The sequence below is a fragment of the Hemicordylus capensis genome, chromosome 1 (assembly GCF_027244095.1).
Source record: "Hemicordylus capensis ecotype Gifberg chromosome 1, rHemCap1.1.pri, whole genome shotgun sequence".
NCBI lineage: Eukaryota > Metazoa > Chordata > Lepidosauria > Squamata > Cordylidae > Hemicordylus > Hemicordylus capensis.
The window spans coordinates 312,979,445-313,000,122 of record NC_069657.1 but is presented as its reverse complement, the minus strand read 5'-3'; the positions used below and the strand labels follow the sequence as shown (position 1 = coordinate 313,000,122).

At 41.3% G+C, this 20,678-nt stretch overlaps 1 protein-coding gene and 1 long non-coding RNA gene across 9 annotated transcripts in view; one reads left to right on the top strand and one right to left on the bottom strand.

The window, feature by feature from the left end:
• Positions 1-20,678, top strand: part of ME1 (malic enzyme 1) — a 309,975-nt gene that overhangs the window by 156,764 nt on the left and 132,533 nt on the right. For all 7 annotated transcript variants that reach the window (XM_053287114.1, XM_053287115.1, XM_053287112.1 and 4 more), the window contains 2 exons: positions 66-141; positions 3,194-3,355. In XM_053287114.1, the coding sequence (XP_053143089.1) occupies positions 66-141; positions 3,194-3,355 (238 nt within the window). The remainder of the gene's footprint in view (positions 1-65; positions 142-3,193; positions 3,356-20,678) is intronic.
• LOC128341061 (uncharacterized) overlaps positions 9,501-20,678 on the bottom strand; it is a 138,096-nt gene continuing 126,918 nt past the window's right edge. The window contains exon 4 of one of the 2 annotated variants that reach the window (XR_008314177.1): positions 9,501-9,746. This is a non-coding gene — a long non-coding RNA (uncharacterized LOC128341061). Of the gene's footprint in view, positions 9,768-20,678 lie in introns of both variants that reach the window. The other variant, XR_008314178.1, reaches the window with a different exon arrangement.

Sequence of the window (20,678 nt, the reverse complement as noted above, 5' to 3'; positions counted from 1 at the left end):
AAATTAAAAAAAAATTAAAGCTCATGTCTAAAAGGGTAACTTATAATCAAATTGTTGTCTTGCAGAGGGCTCTTCATCACCCCCCATGATTGTGGACACATTGCAACATTGCTAAAATCATGGCCTGAGCCTGTCATCAAGGTAGGTTTGTCTTGAGTTGCATAGTAATACAGACTTGGTATCATGTCTCTCTGTGATTGAAATGTTTCAATAAGCTGCTACTTGGACTGCAGTTTAGATTAGAGCATGATTATATAAATCAGAAAGTGAACTACACGATAAGCAGCAGGTCGTGTTATAGACTGCAGGTGTGGGTATCAAACTGTATTCCTTCCCCATGCAAAAATGTTCCTTGCATATGGCGAACTAGCAAATCAAGGAGTTGGCTAGGTTAGAAACTCTATCCTAACACACACAGACACACTTGTTTTCTACATGAAGGATTTGCTTTTTTTTTTTTTTTAATATTTAGGAACATTCAAACATGTAATCTCTCACCTGGGTGCTTTCCAGACTGCAAGCTTGAGCATGGGAGGAAGTGGTGTGAAGTCCAACAGCTAACCCTAACTGGCTTCAAAGCAAATCACGCTTTGAAGCCAGTTAGGATTAGCTGTCAGATTTTACACCTCTTCCTCCTGTGCTAAGGCTTTGAGGGGAGAGAGCGAGAGAAAGGAGATAAAGCAACCCTCCACCCCTGGATCTGCACACAGGGCCCTTGCGAGAGAGCGAGAGAGGAGGAGAAGGAGGGGGCAAATGATGTGACAGCTTTCTCTCCCATCCTCTCCCCCCCACTTCCCCTCTTGGTGGATTTGCGCAAGAGCACTGGGTTCTTGACAAAAAATGAAAATAAAAAGTGGCCAATTGCAGTTGAAGGAGGTAGCTCTGGTACCATTGCACAAGAGCAGCTTCAGGGAATTTTTTTTAAAAAGCCGATTGCAGAGGCTGGTTGCTTTGCACAAGAACAGTGGGATTCTTTTTTAAAGGCTGATTTCAAAAGCTGAGAGGCAGAGATGAATATATATCCACTGATAAGCCCCTCCACATGACACCTCAGGAAAAAAACAGAGCAAGCCTACAAACTGTTCTCTACTATTTTCTCACACAGATACTACACTTTATACTTGAAACATCAAGATAAGATCGAAATACAGGCTGTGGTTGTGCAAGCAGCACCTTGCTGTTCCCATATGCAAAACAGTGTCAAAACCCAGATCGTACAAACACACACCAAGCCTTTATGTAGCAAAGCAATTTTAAGTTGCTGTCTGGAAAGCACCCTTTAGCCTGAAAGAGTACAACTCAGCAAGAGCTTTATCATGTGATCCTGCTGCTGATTGAGTAGTCATCTCGTTTTGCTTTTTAGAGAAAAAAAAATACTTTAAAACCCCCAGTTCTTATTCAAGCATTTCAATAGTATGTAGATAGACACATTTTTCATTCAAAATGTGAAATTCTTGAGTGTTTTCAAATATAGTCAGCCCTATGCCATTGCTACATTCAGTCCATTTTGAATGGATTATGTTCAGTCTGTTCTGAGAAACTCTGATTAAAGCACCCGTTCACTTCCCTATTAGTTGAGTCCTATAATGTGTTGTGTCATAAGATATGTGGTTGTGTGAGATCATAACATAGGAAGCTGCCTTGTACAATAGCATTTATCCTTTTCTCAAAGCCTTCTGTGTTCTTTCAGGGATTTTATGAAATGTGTTTATGAAAGTATGCAGGCTTGAAAGGGCAGGTGGATACTCAGTTGCTGCACTACTGCCAGAGATAACACATCCTTCCCTGTTCTCTCTCTGTGAGCTGGGTCGTGACAACAGCCAATAAGTCTTGTGCCTCTCCCCAGGGTACAGATATTTCCTTGTTAAGGCAGAGTAGAATAGGGAAGAAAGTTGTAATCCCTATGGAATGCAGACTTAATACCTTATTTTTAAATAACAAATGATGCATTCCCAAAGGATAAACACAGAGAAAGTCAGTTAATAGACGTGGAAGCTGTAATAAAACAGAATGGAAGTACAATGAAAAATTGCTGATTTACTAGGATCATTTCCAGTTGGCAATTAATTCCAACATGAACACCAGTTTCTACAAGAGATTTTCTGATGCTCCTCCAGATGACATCAAAGGTTGTCACACTTTTTCTTAGGGCCAACTGCTGAAAACCCACCAATTTTTGAGTACTTTAAAGTAGTATTGAAAAGGGATGGGTTTTCAGTGGATTTTTCATGGATTGGATTCAGATGGCACTAAGGAGTAGTGTGATTTCTCTTGACGTCATGTGGATCCCATGGAAAATATCTTCTAGAAATTTGTTTTCATGTTAGAAATAAATTCCTATCTGCGAATCCTCCAGTCTAGAATAAAGTTCTTCGATTCCTGAGCCTTGCCAACCACAACTTCTGATGTGCTAAATGCTTGTTAAGAAATTGTCTGCCAGACAGCAGCTGAGTTGTTTGCATGTTTAATAAGATTTGACTGAGATTTAAGCTCTTTTAATTGTTTGTACCATCTTGTATGGTGTTCAATTTTGGCTAAGGGAACTCCCCTGATTTTTTAACAACCTGATCCCAAGACTTGCTTTGTCAGTTGATGAGTCCTTAAGTTGGTGAATAGGGCAGTACAATGTCAGGCATATTGCAACAATACATTAGTCAGATAGAATGCATTAGGATCAGGGGCCCGGACTTCCTTCTATTTCAGCCACAGTAACTTAGCCAGTGGAATAATTAAATAAAATAGATTCAGTGAAAATAAGGAATGCTGTGTTTAAGCAACTAAACTACTTGGTTAAAAACATAGTTAAACTGATAAGGTACTCCTAATTAATCGAGCAGCAGATTGAAAATTTTAAACATTGTTTTTAATATAAAAACTGAAGTTGGCAAGGTCATCTATAAAGGCATTTCCTTCTACATTGAGGGAATGTATTTTCTAAGATATTGCATGCTGTGACAAGGACATATCCATTTTAGAAGCAAAGGAAATGTTTTTCCCCTTTACAACTATTGTTTATGCAAACCTAACTGATAAATTAATCAGCTAAAACTCACACAATCAACTAAGATTTTGTTAATTCGGTAACTACTATAGTGAAAATGCAATACACTGTAATAGTTGTAGTAGAATTCTTTACTGGTACTGAAGGTAAAACACTGACAGTTTTACAGTGCTTATGATGCTCTCCCTCTAGGCTATTGTGGTGACTGACGGAGAACGTATTCTTGGCCTTGGAGACCTTGGTTGTTACGGAATGGGCATCCCAGTGGGTAAACTAGCACTTTACACAGCATGCGGAGGAATGAAGCCCCAGGAGTGTCTGCCTGTTATGCTTGATGTGGGAACTGACAATGAGGTAAATGTTGTTCCATGCTGTCATGAACATTGACATATTTCAAGGGAGGAAAAGACACACTTGAAAAGGAAGGAGTATTTGCCTATTCAACTAGAAGATGTGCTGAGAATTCCTGCTTCCAAGCAAGAAATGGAAGCTATTCACACACACACAGGCAAAACAGGACTAAGGAAGCCCAGCCTGGTTTTGCCTGCACAAGTGTACCCCTGGGATTGGGCCGGATTTGACTCGGTGGCAAACCTGCCTCTGGAGCCACCGTCTTAAACAAGATTAGGAGAACAAGTGCTCTCCTAACCCCATTTTCCTGATCGTCTCCAGCCCCGGCACAAGGAGCTGGGGCTAGCAGACTGCGGGGCTCCCAATCAGCTTCAGGAAGCGGGGATTGTGTGGTGCACTTGCATGGTGCATTATGGGAGTTATGGGGGTGCGAGGTGACGCATCCCAGCACCCCAACCCTCCATGCTGCTGGTAGTAGGCAGCAGTTGTCTGGGCAGGCGATCTGCCCACAAAAGGAGGAGCCCATGATCATCTGCAGGGAGGTAAGGTTTTTAAGGCTTCCTCCCTGCTAGCCCTCTTGTCCTTTCTCACGGATTACCTTCTGTGCTGATCCTGCCCCTCCCCCCACAATGCCCCTGAAGCAACTATTAGAACTCAAAAGGTTACATTATATCACCTGACACCTTGAGGGTTAAATCGCCACTTGGGGAGGATGTTTGGCAGGAAAGTGGTGCAGAAGCCAAGGGATATCTGCATATCATGGTCCTGATCCAAATCAGGGGCCTGCATGGCTGCAGCTTTAGAATAAAAAACAAGCTCCTAACTGAACAAGGATAGTTTTGACATATCTAATTTAGACTTAAGTTACTCTTAAGATAAGGTTGTAGAGCTGTAGCCTACATGTAAAACATTCCTTGCATCGTTTTCTGGGAAAGGACTGCATTAGAAAAAGGGGTTGGGCCTAGCTCTTGTCTCTAGTCTAGAAAGATGGTGCCTTGTGTGAGTGATGCAATATCATCACTAGATTCTGTGTTCTTGTGCCTTTGCATAACAGAGCATAGGTCTGGGCTCCTACAATGAAAATAAATTTATTATTGTTACTGATCTTTTCAATGCACACATAATCTTATGTGGATCCTATTAGGAAATAGTGGTTTGAATTCTAAGAACTGCAAATAGAGTTTTGCGCAGAGAACAGGACTTTACTGCTTCTCCTTTTGTGCACCTCAGTGAGCTGCTATGGAATCTCAGGGAGCCCTCTAGAACAGACTATGAGGAATTTTCTTTGGATCTAGGCATGAGCCCAAAAATTTGGAGTTGGACAATGGACATTTGACAAAATTACTGGACTTAGTGATGGACACTGGGGAGAGGGAGGATAAATGGATTTCTCTTTGTCACCTTTACAAGGGAAAGTAGTATTTACCTTAATAGTTAAGGCGGTGGAGACATTGGAGGCATCAGTGGGGGCTCCCCCAACCCCCAGCATCCCAAATGACAGTCTGGGCTGGGTGCAGCCCATTTGGGGCTTCTGCACACACACAGAGGCCATTTACCGTGCAGTCGGCCCAGACTGTCATTTGGGAAGCTGATGCGGGGGTGGTGGTGGTTGGAGGAGCTCCTGCCGCCTCCTCCAATGTTTTGCCAGGGCGGCAGTGGACATCCCTGCCACCTTAATTATTAAGGTAAATACTACTTTCCCTCACCACCACCCCCATTTAGTGTATGGAATTCCCTTTACTTGTAAAAGGGAATCCTTGGCTGATTCCCCTTTACAGGTATACCCCCTGAGCAGGCCCACAAGCCAGCTCGGACCAGCTTGATGGCTGAACCAGACTGGACCCAGTTCATCCAAGCTCGAGCTTAGACTGGACCGGAAAAACCGGCTCCGTGCACATCTCACCTTTTATAGTACAGCGGGAAGCATATGGGAAAGCACATAGGGAAAGTCAGTGGAAATCAAAATCTGCTCACATAAGCAGAATAGCTGTTCTTGCTCCAGTTCTTCTGGATCCAAGCCATTGTGTATATTGTTGTTTAAGAATGTATGTCTTTATTAAAAGGATTCCAATAGAAAAATCTGTTTTTATGGTTGTTTAAAACTAATTTTTTAAAGATTCAGCATAGATTTCATCAAATAAATATGAAACATCTTGGCCCACTATGATTAGGAATGCCCAAGCACATGGCAGTTTATCTAAAATAACTGCTGTACATTATTGCAGAGCAAAACTTGTGGAAATGATTTGTATAAGTTTGTTCGAATATCTTCAGCTGCACGGGAAGAATGCAGTGAAATGGGGATGTGATGAAAATGTTTTGGATGGTTTAAAACTATGTAGTAATGAAAATAATGCAAAAGCATCAAATACTTTTCTAAGTAGATCTATTACTGTAATTGCCCCAGAAAATGAGAAAGTACAAAATTACATACAGAATGGGTAAAAGAGAAGGAACAGATCAGCTCAGTATGTTAGCTTCCTGCAAGTTGAAGCAAGTTTCAGAAGGGACTCTAATAAGGCTAGTTGGGAATTTACTTATGGAAACTATTTTGATAAAAAAAACAAGTTGTTCTGGTAAGAACTAATATGTCTACTTTCCTTTCATTATAATCTTAATTCATAATGACCATCCTCGCATGTTAGCCCACTTCAGCCTTAAATGTTCACAACGTGTCTGCCATTCTGAATTGGGGTGGATGACATCATCACAAACTATGCCGTTGAGGTGTCCCTTTGTGTCACTCATGCCAACTGCACCAAATTTGATCCAAATCAGTTGTTGTTGTTATTATTATTATTATTACATTTTATATCCTGCTCTTCCTCCAAGGAGCCCAGAGCGGTTTACTACATACTTAAGTTTCTCCTCACAACCACCCTGTGAATAATGTTGAAGCAAGGTTAGGCTGGTTAGGTTGAGAGAGAAGTGACTCGCCCAGAGTCACTCAGCAAGTCTCATGGCTGAATGGGGATTTGAACTCGGGTCTCCCCAGACCTAGTCCAGCACTCTAACCACTACACCACGGTGCCTCTCAATTAGGCGGTCCACAAGTTAGACCACGCCCCCACCATCTTGAATTGGGCTGGGTGGCATCATTACAAATTATGTCCTTGAGCCGTCCCTATGTGTCCCTTCAGTTGAAGCAAATTTGGTTCAAATCAGCTGGGCAGTTCACAAATTAGTCCATTTGTGCCTCAAATGTTTACATGTCCACCATCTTGAATCAGGGTGGATGATATCATCACACACTACGCCATTGAGATGTCTCTATGTGTCCCTACAACTGTACCCAATTTGGTTCATATTGGTCTAGGCATTGTGAAGTTGATAGTGGGGGATGCACACGCACATAGACACACACACACACACACACTTAAAAAACGTCAGCTAAAAATAGAGGGTTTTACTGAAATTTGATGCTGTCATCTTTTTATACTGTCAAGTGGAGCTTCCAGTAGCAGACATGTTGGGAACTGTTTAGTTCCTGGTCAAAGGGCTACAAATTCTTTAAGGGCAGAGTCTTGTCATAGAGCTCAGATCTATATATCATTAGATCTTCCCAAGTCAAAGGCAAGCCTGTACTGTTCCCCTGGGTCCGGTTCATACATAATACCAAAGCAGAGTTAAACAGCCCCACCCTTCCTGTTACTAGTGTAGCTATGGAGTTGCCTGGCAACAGGGACACTGCCATGCCCCATTGCAAGCTTGTCATCCTTTCAAGTGGCACAGTCACACAGGGGCATTCCCTATTTCCACTCTGTCCCTGTTGCAGAGTGTGTTCTGTCGGCATGATTTACAGTAGTGATGTGCGAAACGTTTCGGATACCAAATGTTTTGTACCCAAAACAGCCTGTTTCAGGTGTTTTGTAGACAAAACAAAACACCCATTTTCCAGATCCAAAAGTTTTGTGTACAAAACAAAACGTCCCTGTCTCGGCTACAAAACGTTTTGTTGTTTCGGACCTCCATTTTGTGGTGATCTCTGAGTCAGTCTCCATTTTGTGTTTGACATCTCTTTGAATTTCCCACCCTTCCAGCCTTCTGATCGGTGACCTAAATCATGGGCTGACCTGCTGACAATTCCCTCCTTGTTCCCCATTGGCTCTTTTTCTTCTTGCCACTCTTTACTGACCCCACATTGGCCAGGGGAAGGATTGCTAACCCATGGGGTGCTGGGTTCTGTTGATTCTGTGGTGTTCTGAGTGTAGATTTTCTGTTAGCATATGAGAGTGGATTCTTGTTTTTCACTGAAAATCTCAGGTGCTACCAGAGAATCTACAATGAGCACCTCAGAGACAACAGAACCCAGTACCCCACGGGTTTGTGGGTATGGGGGTGGTTGGCACCCTATGTGCACTACACAACCCCTCACTCTGGGCAACCCCAGTGCCCCCCAAGTGGAATTATGGGGCTGCTGAAACCTAAACCTCCATTATTCCCTATGGGAGAAATCTTAGACACGTAAACTTAATCAAATCACAAAAGATCAGCCCTTTGCCCAATTTCTTTGAAATAATCCTGGAAGTTTCCTTGCCCCCATTGGGCACTACCACCCACCACACTCCGCTCTGGGTCATCCCTTTCCCCTTGATTTGAAGCGATACATTTGCTGGAATCTCCATTATTCCCTATGGGAAAATTCTTAAAGATGTGTAAACTTAAAAAATTCAGCCCTTTGCCTAATTCCTTTGAAGTTTGGCTGCTAGCTTCCACCCATTGGATGCTACCACCACCACCCACTCTTTTTGCCCCGGGACTTTTTAAAAATCCAAATAGATTCAGATTCAGAAAATTCGGCTACAAAACAAAACAGGGCTGATTCGGATTCAGAAAATTTGGCTACAAAACAAAACGGGGGTGTTTCGATTCAGATACAAATCCAAACAAGAAAATTTCAAAATGCACACCCCTAATTTACAGTTTAAAGTTGAAACCGTGGGTTCTCCAACCTCCAGTTTCGTTTTATGTATGAACTGGGCCCTGGTGTTATTTAGCAGGCTAGAGACAAAAGGTTCCTGCATAGGAACTTCCAGCCAGGGCTGGACATACTGTGAAGTGAAGTGAGTTTGGGTGGCAGATTACATAGTGGGATTGTTTTTCTGCCTCCAATGTCTACCTTTGGGTATTCCAGCCCAAAGTGGTGTGGGTGGAAAGAGAGTGGCATGTGACTTTGTCCTTCATATGTACAAATGACCAAAGCCGGCACTCTGTCTTGCAATTTGGGTTTAGAATTGAAACATCAGATTAGAAGTATTTCTGTGCAGATGCAGATCTGAGCCAAGATGCCATTGTGTATTTTTCAAGTCACCTCCCAGACTTGAGGAAAATATTAAAACAAGGGGCAGGATTTTAGTCATCTCTCGTCTATCGAAGGTTTGCTAATCATGGATTTGAGTATCTGCTATTAGAAAATTGTCACCACCCTCACCAACTGCAACCTGAGTATTCACGGTCTGGCGCCATTTTTTTGAATTTTGGGTGGTTTGGGGGGCCAATTTCTGGGATCATTCTGAGGGTCAGAGGGTCATTTCTGAGGGCCGGGGAGTGTTTTGGGAGGTTTGAGGGCAATTTGGGGGGTCATTTGGAGGGGTCAGGGGGTCTTTTCTGGGGGTCAGGGGGATTTCTCCCTTGTGTGTGTGTATTTTTGGGCACTTTCCCTCTCACAATTCCCCTAACCCCTTGTTTCCCATTAAAGTCTATGTCTCGCCTACCGCAGATTCACCAACCATGAGGGTTTCCAGGAACTGAACCCTCGTGTTTGGCGAGGGACTACTGTACTTATGACTAAGTCATGACTAACTTATCAAATTTATTTCAGTGGTATTTACTAATGATTAATGTAGTCTGGATCCTGCCCAAGAGACTTCAATTATAATGCACCAATCTTCTCCCTATCATAAGGGATCATAAAGAAATGGATGTGTATTATTAAAGCCCAGTGTTCAAGAGGAATTGCTTCAGACATTGCATTACATGCTGTTTTTTATTTTTTTGAACTTCAAATGGAGAATTCTATGCATCACATATTTCATCTAGATATCTCCAGTCCATACACATGAGGGATTGTACTGAAGTTTGTTGCTTCTTTTCTGGACTCCATAGATCAAGCTTGAGTTTGAACTTGAAATATAGAATGCTGTCCTGAATGGATTCAACAACTTTCATTCTGATAATTCAGTCTTAAAAGCATGTACAGGAGGACCTCATTATCCGTGGATTCATTATCCGCGGATTCGCATATCCGTGGTCGAGTAAAAGACACCCGGCCTCGGCATACGTGGGAAGAAAAAAAAAATACACCAACCTCGAGTGGTCATCAGAGATCATTTCATGGAGGTCATGGAGGTCATTTCCAGCTACCATTTTGTTGATCGGAGCCACAAAATGGGTCCTGTTTTAAAAACAAAAATCGCTATTTTGGGTTAATTTGGGGGCATTCCGGGGGCACAGCACAATGCGGGGGGAGCAGCAAAGCATGGTAAGGAGCTTTCCCCCATGCCCCCCCATTTGGCTGAAAATTGGCATTTTTTTCTCATTTCCCAGCGACCAGGAACGTAACCCCCAATTCCCCATTGACTCAATGCCTCAATATTCGCAGTTTCCATATCCGTGGTACAACTGCGGAACGGAACCCCCGCGAATACTGAAGTCCTCCTGCATCACATTGTTGCTTATTTTCTGTTGTCCTCTCTCCTTTGAGAATTGATATGGGAGTCAAACTAGTATTGAAACATGAAACACAGAATTGTGTCACAAACACACATACCTGTCAGCATGTCCCTATTTTCCCATTCACTCATTCATGTTGGCAAGTATGTTTTCACAGCTGTATATACATAGCCCTTCTTCCAACATATGGTATGCATTCCTGTAAATATAGAATCCATTAGAAAACTAAGGTACTTCCCAGGGGTGTAGCTATAACTGAGCGGATGGGTTCAAAGAACCCAGGGGCCCCAGCTCCTGAGGGCCTTCCAGGTCCACCCTTCCCTATTCTCTTCATTATCTCCCTCACTCCGAGGGGCCGCCCAGGAGAGGGGTGAACACAGGCCCTTTCTTCTCTTGCTACACCCCTGGGCACTTCTTTAATTTTTTCAAAAGTTAGGAGGTACTTGATAATGAAAAGGTTGAGAAACACCGTTGTTTTAGAAAATCAGTTTTGTCAGGAGGGTGATTTGGAGCAAAAAACAGTGGGAAGGGAGTACTTAATTCCTTCCCTGTCTGTGACTTTTCCACTCCACATCATTCCCCCAAATTGCTTTCCTTATGCTCAGTTCAATATATGTGGTTGCCTGCAATTTGAATTCTGTGGGTGGGGAGAATCTGGGAAGGGAAATTATGTGGAAGGAGTGGCCGAAAAAGGGGTAAGCATCCTATTCCCGCATATCCCTGTTATGTAGTGGTTTTTATGGGTAGCTATTTTAATTTGAACTTTTATGTTTTACATTGTTTTAAAATGTCTTGGTTTGTTTTAATATAAACCACCTAGAGACTTCGATAGTGGGTAGTATACAAATGTTCTAAATAAACAATTTTTTCTGCTCTGAATTCCCTCCCCGCAATACTGCCTTTCTAACAATAAAAAAGGAAGATGCTGGAGCTTTAATACTGTGTTGGTAGTCTATTAATTTTAACTTTCTAAGGAACTGAGAAAGTGTTCTAGGTGGCTGATTTCTTTATATAATGTGTTTATTATTTAAGTTTATTGTTATTTAAATTCCACAGATTTCTTACTATGTATGTCCAGAATGAATTCTTACATTGAATTAGGATATAGTGTTAATAAATCTAAAAGAGAAATCTTTCCAGGAAAAAACAAGTTTTAAAACAATTTAAAAATTTTGAAGGCTGTGATCCAGCATGCAAAATAGCACATGGAAAAACCAGTCCACATATTAGCTGAAATGAGTGTTATTACTCATTTGTGCAGCAGGGAAATATGATGTCTATATGTTTCTCTGCTGTGTTTTCCATTTGTTAACTTCGTTTTCTTCTGTGATTCAAACAAACAAACAAACAAACAAACAAACAAACAAATATAAAAGCTGATATTTATTAATAATCTACAGGTGCTCATCCAATATTTCATTTACTACATTGTTTGAAATGAGACAAATGAAACAGCCCTAGTTTCTCTTCCTTTGTGAGACCAGCTGCCCTCTCTCAAATGATTGTTTTAATCTTGTATCTGTATGCATCTCTGACCCAACAGATTTTGAAAGAAAGGACTAGTATAGGTGTGGATGGGCACATCACTTTCAAGGCACTTATTTTGTAGTTATGTTGGTCTTCAGATAGGCCTGTTAATCAGTTTAAAGAGAACACTTGTGTTTAACTGAGTTATTGGATGCGGCTGCCTGAGGTATTTTATATTGAGGGGCCCTTAAAATGATAAACAGCAGAAGGCTGCTGTAGTATGAGGTGTCACTGGCCCATTTCCATGCACAGATGCTGTGGTTTTCTGAGGATGGGGAGCAGGATCCAAATGCAAGGCTTCCTAAACGAAGAACCAGACACACGCCGCTTCTAGCTTTTTCAAGCTGCCCTGTATGCCTTTAGTTGTTGTTTAAAAACGTCATACTTAGCCATTCTCCTCCCTTCGTTAAAAACTTTAAAATGATTTTGGTATCAAACATGCAAAAAAAGGTGGCAAATATAAAAGTATGTCAAAATTAATTTCATCTGTTAAGTTCTGAATTAAGTCACACATTCCAGTATGCTACAGATAGGTTCCCAGTTTCAAAATAAAACGCTTTGGTTATTAGTACCTTCTCTTCTATCTGAGTTGGCTTAGCTGGAAAATAATATATCCGAGATCCTTTGCACCAGTGCTATTCTGTGAGCCCATTTGTTCCACTTTATATGAAACAAATGAAACATAGCAATAGCACTTACATTTATATACCGCTCTATAGCCGGAGCTCTCTAAGCGGTTTACAATGATTTAGCATATTGCCCCCAACATTCTGGGTACTCATTTTACCGACCTCGGAAGGATGGAAGGCTGAGTCAACCTTGAGCCCCTGGTTAGGATCAAACTTGTAACCTTCTGGTTACAGGGTGGCAGTTTTACCACTACGCCACCAGGGGCTCCATAAATGACAAAGGCTCAGTTCAGACAATTATCTAAACCAGGGTTTCTCAACGTGTGGGTCCCCAGATGTTATTGGACTTCAACTCCCATAATCCCCAGCCCCAGTGGCCTTTGGTTGGGAATTATGGGAGTTGAAGTCCAATCACATCTGGGGACCCACACATTGAGAATCCCTGAATAAACTGTCCTGAGGGTTACAAGTTCCTCTGTGCATGTGAGAGAAGAAAAGAGGAGGAGCTCCTACTTTCACTTTAAGAACAAACTGCAGTTCCCCATTGTGTGTAAGAATGAGGAACTTTGTTAATTTATTAATTAACAATTAAATTTGTTAATTAACAAATTGCTAGAAAGTTATAACAGACCTGGAACAAACATGTAGTTTGTTCTAATGCTCCAGTTTGTTAACAGATCCCTCAAGTTTGTATGAAGCAGTGAGCTGTTGCTTGTACTTCTCCTCCTCGTGGACAGAGAAGGAGAGGTGAAACATGCAAACTCAAGGCCAGTGTTTTTCGATCTTCTGGTGCCTGAGGCACAGCTAGACCCAAAACTGCGTCATGGTGGCACCAACCGCCCTGAGCCACTTTAGGAAGGGCGGTATAAAAATAGAATGAATGAATACATACACACATACATACATACACATTATTTATTTAGAGGAGAGTTGGTCTTGTGGTAACAAGCATGACATGTCCCCTTAGCTAAGCAGGATCCACCCTGGTTGCATATGAAAAGGAGACTAGAAGTGTGAGCACTGTAAGATATTCCCCTTAGGGTATGGAGCTGCTCTGGGAAAGCAGAAGGTTTCAAATCACCTCCCTGTTTTTTCCAAGGTAGGACTGAAAGAGATTCCTGCCTGCAACCTTGGAGAAGCTACTGCCAGTCTGTGAAGGCAATACTGAGTGAGATAGACTAATGGTCTGACTCAGTATATGGCAGCTTCCTATGTTCCTATAGTTTATTTATTTGCAGCTGACTTGGTCCTTTATGGGAAGGGGATGCCTCAGTTCAAAGATGGGGGGTTTCAACTTGCTGCATTTGGCACTTATTCATTCTCTTATGTACCCTCCATGGTGCATAAGAAGCGAATCGGCTGCAAGTACGGGGATTTAAACCCCTGTGCTTGGAACTGTCTCTCTCCTTTATACACTGGAGTCACGTGCTTAGAGGAGCAAAGATTTCTCCATGTGCAGGTTGCTTAAAGTCCCTATGCTTGGAGTAGACTTCGCTGTACTGTGCATGCAACTGGCTGGCTACTAGGGATGTGTGAATTGATTCGGGTACAAATGTATTTGGACCCAAATCTAGCTGATTCAGGCAATTTGAAGACAGAACAAATCGCCCCTGTGGTCCATTGGCTAGATTCAGGACCAAATTGAATTTGAATTGCTTCAAGATTCGGATTCCTCCTATCATTTCTCCTAGATTCCCAGCTTTCATTTGAGAGGGGGGCGGAAAGCTACGCTCTTGCCCTTATAGAAGTGGAGTTGTGGAGCAAAATGTGTGATCACTATTTTTCAAGTGTTTGGATTCTTTGGTGTATAATCATAACTTTTCCTCAATGAATTCCTATGAGGATTCATTACACACCTTCATGTCTTCTATTCATTTTGACTGTCTTTGGACAGTGCCAACTCTCAACTGCCATGTGCCAACTACACCCCTCCCCACCTGAAAGGCAGTGGGGTACTACTCAATTTATGATCTAGGAATTGTTTCAAGTGTTTAGACTCTTTGGAGTCTAATAACCTTTCCTCATAATGAATCCCTGTGAAGATTCATTACACACCAAAGACTCTAAACACCTCAAAAATTCCTAAAATATAAACTGAATACCCAGTGGCTTGTGATTTGGGGGTTAGTTGGTACATGGGATGCCACTAACTCCCTACACCTACCCGCAAAGCAGTGGGGTCAAAATGGATAGAAGAAATGAAGATGTGTAATGAAGACACCAAAGAATCTAAAAACTCAAAAAAGGTATGTGTGGGTGTGTAGTTCACATGGCAGTTGACAGTTGGCACTGTCCAATGAGAGTCAAAATGAACAGAAGAAATGAAGGTGTGCAATGAGTCCTCATAGGGATTCATTATGAAGAAAGGTTATTAGACACCAAAGAATCCAAACACTTGAAAAATAGTGACCGCACATTTTGCTGCATAACTCCACTTCTACAAGGGCTAGAATTTGGCTTTAAAAAAAAAAATTAAAGCTGGAGATCCATGTTAGGGTTAGGATAGGGTGACTTCAAATCCCCATTATTTCCTATTGCAGAAATAAAATAAGTAAAAACAAAATCATTAAAAATCAACCAAGTGCCCCACTGCCTTGAAATTTGGGTGGAAGGTGTTACCCATGTACATACCCACCACCCAAATTTGGTGCCCCTAGGACTTTATAAGTGGTTCAAATCAATCCGAATAAAACCAAATCCAAATCGAATCTGGAGTGGACAAATTCAGACACAAAACAGAGGGGTGATTTGATTTGGGCACAAATAAAATTAAAAAACCAATTCATGCACATGCCTATCAGCCACATGGCACACCAGCTAGTATCCTGCAGCACACTAGTTGGAAATGCCTGGGCTGGTTTAGCCTATTAGAACTGGGCTAAAGAGGCTTGTTACTTTTTTGTATCTAGTTTTGTGGCAGAAGATTAATGTATTAGCCAAAGAGTACAAATAGTTATTGCATCACTATGATCCAGGAGACTTCTACATTTTTAAACTACTGCTGCTACTATTAGACTTACCAGTACTAGATAGATGGATAGATAGATAGATAGTATTCAAAGTGCTTCACATATATTTTCTCAGTAATTAGTACAATGGTTATGTAAGTTAAGCCAATATTTTCCTCATACTGAAGATGGAGGGGGTTGAGGGTGAGAAGATAATGGCTTGGGTAAAGCATCTAATGAAGTGATGAGTGAGGTAAGATTTTAACTTGATATTCCCAGGTTATGCTTTTAGCTGCTGTGCCACATCAGAGCTCAGTAGCACCATTTCTTCACTATATAGGCTGGTCTACTCATGCTGCAGAATGAGATGGTGGAGTACTGAAAAGTGTACCACTTCAGATTGCAACTGGATGATAACATTTTTGAATGTTGCCCTATGTCAAAAATGTCCTGCAAGCAAAGTGCTACAACCTTTATGATTGCTGGACAAGTGTTCTATTTTCAGGAAGTGCCTTTGTTTTTAATGTCAAGGAGCATTAAAAACTGTAATTGCTCACCTGCTGTCTGAGTGGTGTAGCCATTTCTCCCACCCCATTCTCACCTTATCCTCTTGCCTGTTTTGACTAATCCATCTCTTTCTGACTATTTCTTTATATTGATCACATGCCAGAATAGTAACGAACATTCATAGGAATCTCTTTCATTTGCACTGTCTACATTAGCTAACACTACTTGCTGTAACACAGAAGACCTTTGACTGACCTGTTTACGCTGATAGTTTGGCAGAAGATTATTTTCAGTAAACTGACAGATTTTACAAATTATTTTTAATGTTTATTAATCTCTTACTTAATGTGAAATTGCAGTCTTTTTGAAAGTGTAAAACATTCACAACTGTAATGCAGTAAATGGTTATTTCTGTCTTTCATTTTAGCTCAGGGGTATCAGGGACTTAGAAGTTTAGTGGTAAATCTACATTAAACAACTTGAGCATATATCAATTCCATGTTAACTCTACCATAACAGCTAGTCTTTTATTAGCAAAAATGTAGCACTGAAAACAGTCTTTGACTGAGTACTTGTTGGCCTTAAAAAAAATTTTTTTTTAAGCATCAAAGTCCGTTCTATGAATTCATAGCTTTCAACTTCTCAACTACTGTAAGTCTAATGTAACTTGGAGTGCACTGTTACTAAAGTAAATGAAAAGTAATCAAATACAAAAGGGAAAATAACCGCAACTGCAGATCTCCAGATGCAAAAGTCAGATAGGAAGAGTACTTGTGATTTTAACCTGACATTAAAGCAAATTCTGCTTTAAAGGAACAGAATATATTATGTGTTCATAGATTATAGGATGTAAAATCCATATTTTAAAATATCAGAATTTTAGAAAGCGCCCCCCCCAAAGTAATGTCATGAAGGCTTCCCTCAAAGTTGGAGATCTCATTGTGGCAAGTCACTGAAGGGTGCCAAAACTGCCACCTCCATGTAGTGCCAAAACTTCCAAAACACACCTCCATGTAGTGGTGGCTTCAGGTGGGAGCTGTAAAATTTATGTGACAGTTCCCACTTGGAGCCACCACTACATGGAGGTGTATTTGGCAGTAGCTGAACAGTGTGTTTTGTTCTTGAACCAGCTCAGTGGTCTAGGAGCAATGGCAGTATTGTGGAGGCCAAAGGGAAGAAGCAGAAGCTCAATAAGCTTGATAAGACACTCAAGCTGCCTATTGGGGGGGGGACCCCCAAAACATGACTTGCTGGCTGGTTTATTGTGCCATGGGGTGGCACAGCACCCATGCCCACCAAAACTTGATTAATTTACTTGGCTGGGTGAGTAGAGGCACTGGCACTCCCCAAGAATTGGCAGCTTAGGCAACTGCCTATGTCTTTCTAGTGGATGGGCCCAGCCCTGCATTCTGGGGGGTGGATAGTAACAGTTGCTCTCTCCCTGCTAAATACTGTATAAGAGAATCATCACTTTGAAAGGTGCCTCTTTGCTCAGTTAGCAGACTCAACATCTTCCCATCTGGAGAGGAAGGGGGCAAGCATACAACCCAATCCAAACTCATGACTGCATGGACCTGAGCATGCATTGTAGCTGCTGGGAGCAGACTCCTCCATACAGTTTACATACAGATGAAACAGTAAAATAAAATACCTGGTTAATTGGCAGCTCTAGCTTCATAAGAGTTGTGCGGAATAAATTTAACAACTTGGGTCTGGATTCAGAGACCCACTGCAAAAACAATTGCACTGATGTGTATGGTACTGACTTGTAATGTCAGTAACAGCTGACATTATGTAATAATGTATACCTGTATATGTGGGTATAGTTCAAATTTGTTGTGAAACTGCTCATTAAAGTAAACCTGAATTTAATATGCCCTGCTTTTTCCAGGCTAGCTATTGTTTCTGTACGCTGATCAGGGGGGGAAATCTTTTAAAAGGCTAAGCTAGATACAGACCTTTATTGTGGTACAGTATTTTATTTCAAAACCACATTTCCTGCTCAGTTTTACCGAATGTGTCTCAACCAGAATCTTAACTTTTGGCAGCTCAGTTTTCCCACATGTTTCTTGATCTGCATTTCAAATATCTGCCTGAGAGCAAAGCTATTTTTTTTTCTGGGATACTTTTTCTTCTGCTTATGTGGAGCACATGTGTGCTTCTATTTTTTCTGCAATATTACATAAAGATGTTACTGATCTGCACTGGTGAACCTCTGGCCGACATTGAGAGTAATAAAGTGCGGGTTCAGCGGTGCTGCGCTGGTGCCAGAGGGAGGAATGTTTGTTGATGTTTTCTCCTTCCCTCTGAAGCAAACGATGACTCCTGAAAATACGTCCCTGAGGGCTGCGTGGCCCTCATTTTCAGGAGTCACAATGGGCTTCAGAGGGGAGGGAAGACCAATGAAAATCACTCCTCCCCGTAGCACCAGCGCAGCACTAGCTGTGACAGTGCTTCATTAGTCTAATGTCAGGCAGTGTGTTTTGAGTACAAGGATTGGCATGGCACAGTGACTGGAATGTTAAATGTGGGACATTAGGGTTCAAATACCCAGTGAGCCATAAAGCTCCATGGGTGGAATTGGGTAACTCACGATCTCTTATCCTAAGGCTTTAAGGATGTGCTGATAGAAACACTAAATAGTTGTAGCTGTACTTGACTACTTGTTTTTAATTGAGCAAGGTCAATGAAAATGTAAATGTCTATAGCACCAGTTTCCATTTTTAGTAAGAAGAATGCCCAACAGAACCCCCTCAAATTTTGGAAAAAGCGAAAAAACAAAAAATAATTTCAGAATTCTTAAGCCTATACAAAGATACTTTTTTGCTTTTTTTTATCTGTACATGGGATGTAATTAGAGGAAGTTTGCAAATGTTTATGCACATGTATATGCACACACTGATGGGGTTCATCAATCACTTGATTCTGAGAAGTAAATTCCTGCAAATAATTTGGTCACCCAGGCAAGGCTGGTCGGCGGGCCCAATCTGTGTACCTATAATAGAATCTCAGTGTGAGCTGGTGACATCTTTGTCCTGTGGTACTAAGTGGCTTCTGTACAGACTATGACCTTGATGGGGTAGATCAGGCACTCATGACATCCCTGTCCCCATGAAGATTTATGTAATAGAGGGAAAGGTGCAAACTTTACTCTGATACAAACGCCAATACAGTGGTTGAAGTACAGGGCCATTTGGGGCCTCTGCACAGGCTGTGTCTATATCATATGATTAGAAAACTCTCCCTTGCCCCTGTGGCTAGATGTCTCCAGTGGGCATAGTGCTTTGTACCTAAACTGCATTATGTAGGCCACAGTCTTTGTAAAAAATGGGATGCTTCCCCACATGCATGCTTCATTCCCTACAAGAGCATACTTCGTAGTTTAATTAGAAATGTAGCAGGATTGCAAATGAAACATGGATGTTTCTGTACAGCTGTGTGCAGAAATGTACACATTTTGAATTGGACCATTCTTTGTGTTTACTGTTCCAATTTACTAGAACCCCAACGCATCAACCCCAGATTTAGGTATTGAGCTAGTGAATGGTGATATAAAATTGGGAAGGTGGATGGATAGGTGGATGTCGAGCTTTGGAAGTTGTGCCTGTGCTAAGCCAAAGCTTTGGAATGGGTGTTGGAAAGAGAGTTAGCGTCATATCACTACAACACTGAAACATATTGGCAGCTTTCATGAGAACTTTCAAAGGGAACTTGTGTTCTCAAGTTTTCCACAGAAACAGCGAGAGTACTCATGTTGCTTAAATTACTTTGGCAAAACTATATAGGCAACATACAGTAAACGTTGGAAGTCACCACTGCTAAATTAAAGTCCAAGTACTTATCAAAGTACTTCTATCTGGCAGGAATTTCAGCTGGACTGTAAGCTGTCCATCCTGAAAAACACATCATCCCATTGGTTATAAAAACAATTTAGGATTAGGACTACTGAACTCAATGGGACTGCTATTCATTAAATGTTTATAATTTAAAGCTAAATTTAAAGCCTAAAACCAGAATGTTGTCAACACTTTAGAGAGACTAAATGAGTACATTTCATAAATGTTTTACTGGTGGTTTGTAAAGCTTGGCTTTTAATGTCTTTTCTTCTTTTTCTGAGTAAGGAATTTCCAACCTATGCTTTAGCAAATAAAATGTGTGAAAAGAGGAACTAATATTCTGGGTTCTGTTTAAGCATCAGTTTTAAATGACAGTGTCCTTCAAGAGGGGGGCGAAGAGGTTTGGTTTCAACCGAACCTGGAGAAGAGTGGGGTTTCAAATGTACACCTCTATGGTGCTGACTGTTTTAGTGGGAAGGAAAAGACCAGCAAAGCTACCTGATACAGTGGTAGTGGGCAACGTAAGAATGAACACCAGGGGACCATTAATAAAGTATATAACATTTTAAAAGATGTTTTAAAAAATTAACTCTTTGTTATTTTTGTGTTGGTACCCTCCACGAAAACCGAAGAACCCACAATTGTCTCTGAAATAACTTGAAACTGACAAATGTAATTGGCACCCATCATTGTTTAGTCTGCATTTAACAAAAATCAGACTTTGCTTTAGAGTTTTGATGCAACATAATATTTCAAATAATAACACAAATGAAAATGGCATGGGCAAAAATGATGGGACCCTTAACCTAATATTTTGTTGCACAACCTTTAGAGGCAATAACTGCAAACAAGTGATTCCTTTAGCTCTCAATGAGACTTCTGCACCTGTCAACAGGTAGTTTGGCCCACTCTTCCTGAGCAAACTGCTCCAACTGTGTCAGATTTGAAAGGTGCCTTCTCCAGACTGCATGTTTCAGCTCTTTCCATAAATGTTCGATAGGATTCAAATCAGGGCTCATAGAAGGCCACTTCAGAATAGTCCAATGTTTTGTCCTTAGCCATTCTTGGGTGCTTTTAGCTGTGTGTTTTGGGTTATTATCCTGTTGGAGGATCCATGACCTGTGACTGAGACAGAGCTTTCTGACACTGGGCAGTACATTTCGCTCCAGAATGTCTCCATAGTCTTGAGATTTCATTGTTCCCTGCA